Genomic DNA, 10,346 nt, shown 5'->3' on the forward strand with positions numbered 1-10,346 from the left:
CGGGCGGTTCGGGCACTCGGGCACGGAGCCAGGACGGAGCCGCTCTCTCTCCCCCCGGATTCTCCCCCGGGCGGTTCGGGCACGGAGCTCAGGACGGAGCCGCTCTCTCTCCCCCCGGATTCTCCCCCGGGCGGTTCGGGCACGGAGCTCAGGATGGAGCCGCTCTCTCTCCCCCCGGATTCTCCCCCGGGCGGTTCGGGCACGGAGCCAGGATGGAGCGCTCTCTCTCCCCGGATTCCCCCGGGCGGTTCGGGCACGGAGCCCAGGACGGAGCCGCTCTCTCTCCCCCCAGATTCTCCCCCGGGCGGTTCGGGCACGGAGCTCAGGACGGAGCCGCTCTCTCTCCCCCCGGATTCTCCCCCGGGCGGTTCGGGCACGGAGCCCAGGACGGAGCCGCTCTCTCTCCCCCCGGATTCTCCCCCGGGCGGTTCGGGCACGGAGCTCAGGACGGAGCCGCTCTCTCTCCCCCCGGATTCTCCCCCGGGCGGTTCGGGCACGGAGCCCAGGACGGAGCCGCTCTCTCTCCCCCCGGATTCTCCCCCGGGCGGTTCGGGCACGGAGCAGCGGCGGCTCCGGTTCCGGCAGTTCCGTTACCAGGAGGCGGCGGGGCCGCGGGCGGCCTGGCGGAGGCTGCGGGAGCTGTCGCGGCTGTGGCTGCGGCCCGAGGAGCGCAGCAAGGAGCAGATGATGGAGCTGCTGGTGCTCGAGCAGTTCCTCAGCATCCTGCCCGAGCACATCCAGAGCTGGGTCTGGGTGCGGCACCCGCGCTCCGGCGAGCAGGCCGTGGCCTTGGCCGAGAGGTTCCAGCTGCACCCAGAGGAGCCCGAGGGGATTTGGGAGCAGCAGGTGGGAGAGGGGCGCGGGGTTTGGGATGCTGGCCCCCCAAAATTGGGGATTATTGGTTCCCCTTGATGGTCCTCCCACTCCATCCCATCCCTGCTCATTCCCAAGAAAAACCCCCAAAATTGAGGCTGGAAAGGGGGTGAAATCCCCTTGGAAGAGGTGGGAGAGGGGCGCGGGGTTTGGGGTGTTCGCCCCCCAAAATTGGGAATTATTCGTCCCCTTGATGTTCCTCCCACTCCAAACCATCCCTGATCATTCCCAAGAAAAACCCCAAAATTGAGGCTGGAAAGGGGTGGTGGGTGCCTAAATCCCCTTGGCAGAGGTGGGAGAGGGGTCCCGGGTTTTGGGGTGTTCGCCCCCCAAAATTGGGAATTCTTGGTCCCCCTTGATGTTCCTCCCACTCCAAACCATCCCTGCCGTGGGAATCTGAGCTCATTCCCGAGGAAAACCCCCAAAATTGAGGCTGGAAAGGGATTTTGGGGTGCCTAAATCCCCTTGGCAGAGGTGGGAGAGGGGTCCCGGGTTTTGGGGTGCTCACCCCCAAATTGGGAATTATTCTTCCCCTTTATGTTCCTCCCACTCCATCCCATCCCTGATCATTCCCAAGGAAAACCCCCAAAATTGAGGCTGGAAAGGGATTTTGGGGTGCCTAAATCCCCTTGGCAGAGGTGGGAGCAGGTCTGGGTTTTGGGGTGCTCACCCCCAAAATTGGGAATTCCCTGTCCCCCTTTATGTTCCTCCCACTCCAAACCATCCCTGCTCATTCCCAAGGAAAACCCCCAAAATTGAGGCTGGAAAGGGATTTTGGGGTGCCCAAATCCCCTTGGCAGTTTTTTGGGGCGCCCCAAAACCCTTTTGGGGATCTGCAGGACCCAAATTCCCTCAGGAGATTTTGGGGGCTCCTGGGAACCCCAAACCCTCAGGGCATCCCCAGCACCCAAATTCCCTTTTTGGGGTGCCCAAACCCCCTCGGGGGATCCCCAAATTCCCTCTCAGAGTTTTGGGGTGCCCAAACCCCCTCGGGGATCCCCAAATTCCCTTTTTGGGGTGCCCAAACCCCTCGGGGGATCCCCAAATTCCCTTTTTGGGGTGCCCAAATCCCCTCGGGGATCCCCAAATTCCCTTTTTGGGGTGCCCAAACCCCCTCGGGGGATCCCCAAATTCCCTCTCAGAGTTTTGGGGTGCCCAAACCCCCTCGGGGATCCCCAAATTCCCTTTTTGGGGTGCCCAAACCCCTCGGGGGATCCCCAAATTCCCTTTTTGGGGTGCCCAAATCCCCTCGGGGATCCCCAAATTCCCTTTTGGGGTGCCAACCCCCTCGGGGATCCCCAAATTCCCTTTTTGGGGTGCCCAAATCCCCTCGGGGATCCCCAAATTCCCTTTTTGGGGTGCCCAAACCCCCTGGGCAGCTCCGTGTCCCCCAGGTGACCGTGAGGGTGGAGCTGGAGGAGCTGGAGGACCCCGGAGCTCTGGGGGTCCCCCCGAGCCCCCCGACGGAGCCGCCCCAGGAGGAGGAGGAGGAGGAGGAGGAGGAGGAAGAGCGGCGGGAAGGAGGTACCGGGCTGGGGGCGGGAAAACCCCGAGGAACCCCAAAAACGGGGAGGGGCTTGGGGAGTTGGGACCCCAAAATCTTCTCTGGGGGGTCAGGGTGGTCTGAGGGGAGGCCAAACCCAAATCCTGGGGTGAAAAACCCAAATCCTGGGGTGAAAAACCCCAAATCCTGGGACCAAAACCCCAAATCCTGGGGTGAAAACCCCAAATCCTGGGGTGAAAACCCCAAATCCTGGGGTGAAAAACCCCAAATCCTGGGACCAAAACCCCAAATCCTGGGGTGAAAACCCCAAATCCTGGGGTGAAAACCCCAAATCCTGGGCTGAAAACCCCAAATCCTGGGGTGAAAAACCCCAAATCCTGGGGTGAAAAAACCCAAATCCTGGGGTGAAAAACCCAAAATCCTGGGGTGAAAAACCCAAATCCTGGGGTGAAAAACCACCTCAAAGGACCTAAAATTCAAATCCTGGGTCAAAATCCATCTCAAAGGACCAAAATCCCAAATTCTGGGACCAAACCCCCAAATCCTTGGGTCAAAACCCCAAATCCTGGGGAGAAAAACCCAAATCCTGGGGTCAAAACCCAAAATTTTGGGGTCAAAAACCATCTCAAAGGACTAAAAACTCAAATCTTCAGGTCAAAACCCCCAAATCTTGGGGTCAAAACCCAAAACTTTGGGGTCAAAATCCATCTCAAAGGACCAAACCCCAAATCTTGGGGTGAAAAACCCCAAATCCTGGGGTAAAAATCAATCTCAGTGGACCAAAACCCCAAATGCTGAGGCCAAAACCCCAAATCTTGGGGTCAAAACCCAAAATTTTGGGGTCAAAATCCATCTCAATGCAGCCAAAACCCAAATCCTGGGGTCAAAACCCCGAAATTTTGGGGTCAAAAGCCCAAACCCCATCTCCTTGTACCCCAAACCATCTCCTTTGGGTCTGACCCCCCCCCGAGTGGAGCTCCAGCCTCTCCCTTCTCCCAGTGACCCCCCGGGTGGACTGCCAGATGGGATCGGACCCTCCCACCCGTGCCGGTCCGAACCCTCCCCACTCCGGCGGTCCCATTTTGCCGGACCCTCCCACACCCAGTGCCCAGATCGGCCCTCCCCATCCCCGTCCCGTCCGGACTCCCCACCCCCGATCCGGACCCTCTCCCCCCCGTGCCGATCGGCCCCCCCCATCCCGTGGACCCCACCACCCGTCCGATCCGGACCCCCCCAGTGCCGGTTCCGGACCCTCCCCTCCCTCTGCCCAGATCCGGACCCTCCCCACCCCGTGCCCAGATCCGGACCCTCCCATCCCCGTGGCCCAGATCCGGACCCTCCCATCCCCGTTCCCGCATCCGGACCTCCACATCCCCGTGCCGAATCCGGACCCTCCCCACCCCCGTGCCCGGATCCGGACCCTCCCCACCCCCGTGCCCGGTTCCGGACCCTCCCCACCCCCGTGCCCAGACCGGACCCTCCCCACCCCCGTGCCCAGATCCGGACCCTCCCCATGTGGAATCCCCCCAGCCCTTCTCCTCTCCCCACAGGTCCCACCACCACCCCGGATCTTCCCCTTCCCCACCCTCAGCACCCCCAGACCCCCCAACCAGAACCCCCCCAGCATCTCCAACCCCGCCGAGCCCCCCTTGGCACCGAGGGCATTGCGGGCACCCCGGGGGCGCGGCCGTTCCCCTGCGGGCAGTGCGGGAAGAGCTTCGGGCGCCGGACGCACCTGCGGGCGCACGAACGGACGCACACCGGGGCGAAGCCGTTCCCGTGCGGGCACTGCGGGAAGAGCTTCGGGCACCCCAGCACGCTGAGCACGCACCGGCGGCTGCACACGGGCGAGCGGCCCTACCCGTGCCAGGCGTGCGGGAAAAGCTTCACCAACCCCTCGGATCTGCGCAAGCACCTGCGCTCGCACACGGGCGAGCGGCCCTACGCCTGCCCGGCCTGCGGCAAGCGCTTCAGCCAGCGCTCCAACCTCAGCATGCACCGCCGCAGCCACACGCAGGAGCGGCCCTACCCCTGCCAGGCTTGCGGCAAGAGCTTCAAGTACCTGGCGGACCTGCGGGTGCACCAGCGCTCGCACACGGGCGAGCGGCCCTTCCCCTGCGGCCACTGCGGCAAGAGCTTCGGCAACAAGTCCTCGCTGGCCCGGCACGCGCGGATCCACGCCCGGGAGGCGGCCAGGGACAAGTGAGGGAGGATGGGGGTCATGGTGGGGGGGTCTGGGGTGGGGGGTGATGGGTGGGGATGGGGGCGCTGGGGTGGTCCCAGGGCTGCTGGTCAGACATGGATGAGGATGGACACGAGCTGGTGTTTGATCTCTCCCATCACCTGGTGGCTCCTTGATCCCATTCCCTGATCCCAGATATCCCAGGGGTGATGGGACATCCCCCATGGCCTGGTGGCTCCTTGATCCCATCCCAGGTCCCAGAGGTCCCCCATGGGTGGAACTGATGTCCCTCAGGAGCTGGTGTTTGATGTCCCCCATCACCTGGTGGCTCCGTGATCCCGTTCCCAGCTCCCAGAGATCCCACAGAGGTGGTGGGACATCCCCCATGGCCTGGGGACTTCCTTGATCCCATTCCCAGGTCCCAGAGGTCCAACAGTGGTGATGGGACATCCCCCATGGCCTGGTGGCTTCAGGATTCTCCTGAGGTGGGTCAAACATGGATGAGGATGGACCGAGCTGGTGTTTGGTGTCCCCCATGACCTGCTGGCTCCTTGATCCCGTTCCCTGATCCCAGCAATCCCACATGGCTGGTGGGACATCCCCCATGGCCTGGGGACTTCCATGATCCCATTCCCTGATCCCAGAGATCCCACAGGGGTGATGGGATGTCACCCTTGACCTGGTGGCTCTGTGATCTCATTCCCTGATCCCAGAGATCCCACATGGATGGTGGGACATCCCCCATGGCCTAGGGACTTCCATGATCCCATTCCCAGCTCCCAGAGGTCCCCCATGGGTGGTCGGATGTCCCCTGTGGCCTGCTGGCTCCATGATCCCATTCCCAGCTCCCAGAGGTCCCCCATGGGTGGTGGGATGTCCCCCACGACCTGGTGGCTCCATGATCCCATTTCCCCAAGAATTTCCCCCAGATCCTTTCCTCCCCCTCCAAGAAATCCAGGCTGTCCCCAAATTCCTGCTTCCCCCCAATTTGGGGTCTCCCCAAATCCCCCCCCCCCCCATCTCCCTGAACCCCCTGAGAATTCCAGGACCCCCCAACTTTTCCCTCCCTTCCAAGCCTGGATTGTCCCAGAGATCCCCCAGACCCCCCAAAGTCCTCAACATTTGGAATTGGGTTTTTTTCCACGAATTTTGGGATTCTTTCCCCTCCTGAGTTCCCCAGGGATGCCCCACCCCGAGATCCCTTTGTGTCCCTTTTTTGGGATTTTTTCCCCCATTTTTCCTTCGCTGCCCGAATCCCTTTTTGGGCAGAAAATGGGAAATTCAGAGGGAAAACTCCACCCGTGCCTGGACAGGGATGGAGGTTCTGCCAGGAAAACCCAAAATGGGGGAGGAAAACCAAAATGGGGGAGGAAAAACCAAAAATGGGGGAGAAAAAACAAAAATGGGGGAGGAAAACCCAAAATGGGGGAGGAAAACCAAAAATGGGGGAAAAAAAACCAAAAATGGGGGAGGAAAACCCAAAAATGAGGAGGAAAACCCAAAATGGGGGAGGAAAAATAAAAAATGGGGGAGGAAAAACAAAAATAGAGGAGGAAAACCAAAAATAGGGGAGAAAAACAAAAAATGGCAGAGAAAAACAAAAATAGGGGAGGAAAACCAAAAATGGGGGAGGAAAATAAAAAATGGGGGAGAAAACCCAAAAATATGGGGGAAAAAACCCAAAAATATGGGGAAAAACCCCAAAAATATGGGGAGAAAACCCAAAAATATGGGGAAAACCCCAAAATTATGGGGAAAAACCCCAAAAATATGGGGAAAAATATGGGGAAAAACCCCAAAAATAGGGGAGAAAAAAAAAATGAGAGGAAACCCAAAAATAGAGGAAGAAAACCAAAATAGGGGAGGAAAACCAAAAATATGGGGAAAAACCCCAAAAATATGGGAAAAAAACCCAAAAATAGGGGTGAAAACCCAAAAATATGGGGAAAAACCCCAAAAATAGGGGAGAAAAGTCAAAAATATGGAGAAAAAACAAAAATATGGGGAAAAACCCCCAAAATAGGGGAGAAAAACCAAAAATATGGGGAAAAACCCCAAAAATAGGGGAGAAAAGTCAAAAATAGTGGAGAAAAAACAAAAATATGGGGAAAAACCCCAAAAATATGGGAGAAAACCCAAAAATACAGGAAAAAACCCCAGAAATTCAGGAGAAAACCCAAACCCAGGGATTTTCTTGGGTTCCACGTGGCTGCTGGAGACGTTTTTGGGGAGAAAAAAAGGAAATTTATCTGGGAAAATCCGCTTTTTTTTTTTGAGGTTTGGGTCAGGGGTGAAGGTTCTGCCGTGAAAATGAGAAAAACTGGGGAAAAAACCCAAAATTGCAGCGATTTTCTGGGATTTTTGAGGTGGTGCTTGAGGGGTTTTGGGGAGAAAAGCAGAAATTTCATCACTTTTCTCAGCCTTGTTCCAGACAGAAAACTGAAAAATTTCAGGAAAAAAAAACCCAAATCCAAGGAAATTCCTGGATTTAAAAATTAAAAATCCTCAAACCTCGAGGATTTTCCTGGGTTTCAGGAAAAAAAATTCTCAAAATTCGAGAGTTTTCTTGGGTTTAAAAATTAAAAAAAATCCCCAAAATTCGAGGATTTTCTTGGGTTTAAAAATAAAAAATTCCCAAACCTCGAGGATTTTCCTGGGTTTCAGGAGAAAAAAATCCTCAAATCTCGAGGGTTTTCCTGGGTCTAAAAATAAAAATTTCTCAAATCCCAAAGGTTTTCCTTGATTTCAGAAAAACCCCAAAAATCCCATGGGTTTTCCTGCTTTTTCTGCTGTTACTGTTGGATTTTTGGGGCGAAAAAACGAAATTTCACCAGAACCATTTCCCTGCATTTTGGGGTCACCTTTATGCCATAAAACCCCAAAAACCCCAAAACCCCAAAACGAAGCCGAGCATTCCTGTGGATTTTTGGGAGTTTTTTTGGGATAAAAATCAGAATTCCAGGGGTTCAGCCCCGGTTTCCTGCTGGACTTTTGGGGTGAAAAAATGAAACTCCATCAGAACCATTTCCCTGCATTTTGGGGTCACCTTTATGCCGAAAATCCCCCAAACCCCAAAACCCCAAAACCCTGCACCGAAGCCGAGCCCTCCCACAGATTTGGGGTTTTTTTGGGGATAAAAATCAGAATTCCAGGGGTTCAGCCTCGGTTTCCTGCTGGATTTTTGGGGTGAAAAAAGGACATTTCACCCGAACCATTCCCTGCACTTTGGGGCCACCTTTATGCCACAAACCCCAAAACCCCAAAACCCAAATCCCGCGCTGCAGCCGAGCGTTCCCGTGGATTTTTGGGGTTTTTTTGGGGATAAAAATCCGGATTGCGGGGGTTCAGCCCCAGTCGGGGCAGGGCGGCAGCTCGGCGATGCGGCGGCAGCGGCCGAGCTGGGGCCGGGCTGCGGTGACCGCGCTGCTCCAGGCGGTGCCCGCGATGCCCACGCGGTGCGGGCGGCCCGAGCGGAACTCCCGGCTCAGCCTGGCCCGGAACGGGACCCGCAGGCGGCGCCGGAGCCCTCGGAGCAGCACGGAGCACTCGGAGCGAGCCGGGAGCTCCTGTCGGACGCGGTGTTGCCTCGACACGAACTCGGTGAGGGCGGCTCCGCCGACCCAGGGCACGGCGGTGGCATTGCCCAGGTGCCACCCTTGCGGCTCGCTCAGGATCAGCGGAGCCGCTCGCAGCACCCCGCGGGCGGCCGCCAGCGCCGGCAGCTCGGAGCTCCAGCCCCGCTCCACCTCGCTGGCCTCCTCCAGGGTGACCCAGGTGGTGGCGACCTCGCAGGCGTCGTTCCTGGCCACAACCTCGGCCAGCTCGGCGGGCTCGGCGCTCTCCGTGGCCGCGGCTCCCTCGTAGGACACATCGGTGATGGAGAGCTCGGCGGGGTCCTGGCGCACCACCAGCACCTCGTACCACTTGTACCAAATCTCCTCGCCCTCCACGGCCACGAAGAGCGCCTGCTGCTCCCGGGAGACCTTGCCCAGCCCCTCGGGCCCGCGGCCCACGAAGATGTCGGTGAGCGGGCAGCCCTCGACGGCGCCCGGCGGAGCGCTGCCGAAGGACGCGGCCGCCCAGTCGAGCGCCTCGAAGGCGCCGGGGTTGAGCAGGAGCTGGAAGTCGGAGCTGCGGAGCTCCCGGCCGGCCCAGGGGAAGGAGCAGAAGGGGCCGCGGGAGGGCTCGAAGGAGCCCAGGTTGCAGCCGCGGTCGCGAGTGGAGCAGACGAACTCGGAGCGGCCCGAGCGGGGGTTGGGGCTGGAGACGGCGTCGGGCGGGACGGAGCCGCGGAACGGAACCCAACGGAGCCAGCGGGAGGCGGGCACGGAGCGGGGCCGGCGGGAGAGGGGGCGGGAGGGAGCTGGAAGGGAGGGGGAGGGATTGGGATGGACTGGGAGGGACTGGGATGGGGTTAGATAGGACTGGGAGGGACTGGGAGGGACTGGGGATGGGACTGGGACTGGGATTGACTGGGAGGGACTGGGAGAACTGAGGCCTGGGGAACTGGGATGGACTGGGAGGGACTGGGAGGGGCGGGGGACTGGGATGGACTGGGATGGACGGAGGAACTGGGAGGGACTGGAGGGAGGGACTGGGATGGACTGGGAGGGGACTGGGATGGACTGGGAGGGACTGGGAGGAACTGGGAGGGACTGGAGGACTGGGAGGGACTGGGAGGACTGGGATGGACTGGGAGGGGACTGGGAGGGACTGGGAGGGGACTGGGTAGGGACTGGGAGGGACTGGGATGGAGGGGATGGGACTGGGAGGGACCTGGAGGGAACTGGGAACGAACTGGGAGGGACGGAGGGGACTGGGAGAGGAAACTGGGAGGGGACTGGGAGGGGACTGGGAGGGGATGGGAGGGACTGGGGACGGGATGGGATGGACGGGGAGGGACTGGGAGGGACTGGAGGACTGGGAGGGCTGGGAGGGGACTGGATGGACTGGAGGGACTGTCTCGGTGGGACAGGGCTGGGTTGAGGATGGGAATGGGGAGGGGACGGGATGGACTGGGAGGGGACTGGGATGGACTGGGAGGGGACTGGGATGGGATTGAGAGGGGTCTGGGAGGGACTGGGAGGGACTGGGAGGGACTTGGATGGGGTTAGATAGGACTGGGATGGACTGGGAGGGAGTGGGAGGGACCGGGAAGAAACTGGGATGGGATTGGAAGGGAATTGGGATGGGACTGGAATGAAATGGGAGAGACTGGGACAGACTAGGATGGGATTGAGATGGACCGGGATGGGATTGGAATGGACTGGGAGAGACTGGGATGGGACTGGAATGAATTGGGATGAGTGCGATGGACTGAGAGGGGATTGGGAGTGAATTGGGATGGACTGGGATGGACAGGGCCATACTGGTCCATACTGGTCCATACTGGGATGGGCTAAAGGCCGGCACTCACCAGGGAGCTCCTCACGGCTCCTCCCCGGGATCCCCGAAACTCCCAGAATTCCCGAATTTCCCAGAATTCCCGAATTTCCCAGAGCTCCCGGAACTCCCGGCCTTCCCGGGGTCCCCGCTCCGAGGAGCAGCAGCAGCGCCAAGAGCTGGGGGGGGACCAGGGGACGTCAGAGACCCCAGAGATGAACCCAAACCCCAAATCCCCTGTGGGACTGAACCCAAATCCCTCTGGGACTGAACCCAAATCCCTTTGGGACTGAACCCAAATCCCTTTGGGACTGAACCCAAATCCCTCTGGGACTGAACCCAAATCCCTCTGGGACTGAACCCAAATCCCTTTGGGAACGAACCCAAATCCCTTTGGGAATGAAC

At 59.2% G+C, this 10,346-nt stretch overlaps 2 protein-coding genes across 2 annotated transcripts; one reads left to right on the plus strand and one right to left on the minus strand.

Annotated features, from left to right (window-relative positions):
* The first annotated feature begins 153 nt into the window (after positions 1-153).
* On the plus strand, positions 154-4,588 carry LOC127061223 (zinc finger and SCAN domain-containing protein 23-like). Its single transcript, XM_050987828.1, has 4 exons — positions 154-846; positions 2,268-2,397; positions 3,677-3,817; positions 3,928-4,588. The coding sequence occupies exons 1-4, from the start codon at positions 154-156 to the stop codon at positions 4,581-4,583; spliced, it is 1,620 nt and encodes a 539-aa protein (XP_050843785.1). The 3' UTR covers positions 4,584-4,588.
* A 2,890-nt stretch (positions 4,589-7,478) lies between these two features.
* On the minus strand, positions 7,479-10,141 carry LOC127061224 (natterin-3-like; the record flags this gene model as incomplete). Its single annotated transcript, XM_050987829.1, has 2 exons — positions 7,479-8,922; positions 9,976-10,141. Coding segments are annotated over 2 exons (1,185 nt in total), but the record flags the coding sequence as incomplete, so codon positions are not given.
* Between the last annotated feature and the right edge of the window lie 205 nt (positions 10,142-10,346).

Source organism: Serinus canaria, unplaced genomic scaffold (assembly GCF_022539315.1).
Source record: "Serinus canaria isolate serCan28SL12 unplaced genomic scaffold, serCan2020 HiC_scaffold_278, whole genome shotgun sequence".
In the NCBI taxonomy this organism is placed as follows: Eukaryota; Metazoa; Chordata; class Aves; order Passeriformes; family Fringillidae; genus Serinus; species Serinus canaria.

Excerpts from the sequence above, each read along its gene's own strand:
- LOC127061223 (XM_050987828.1), top strand. The coding sequence starts at position 154 with ATGGAGCCGCTCTCTCTCCCCCCGGATTCTCCCCCGGGCGGTTCGGGC. Across the intron at positions 2,398-3,676 it reads GGAAGAGCGGCGGGAAGGAG|ATCCGGACCCTCCCATCCCC; the intron begins GTACCGGGCTGG and ends CCCCGTGCCCAG. Across the intron at positions 3,818-3,927 it reads CCTCCCCACCCCCGTGCCCG|GTCCCACCACCACCCCGGAT; the intron begins GTTCCGGACCCT and ends CTCTCCCCACAG.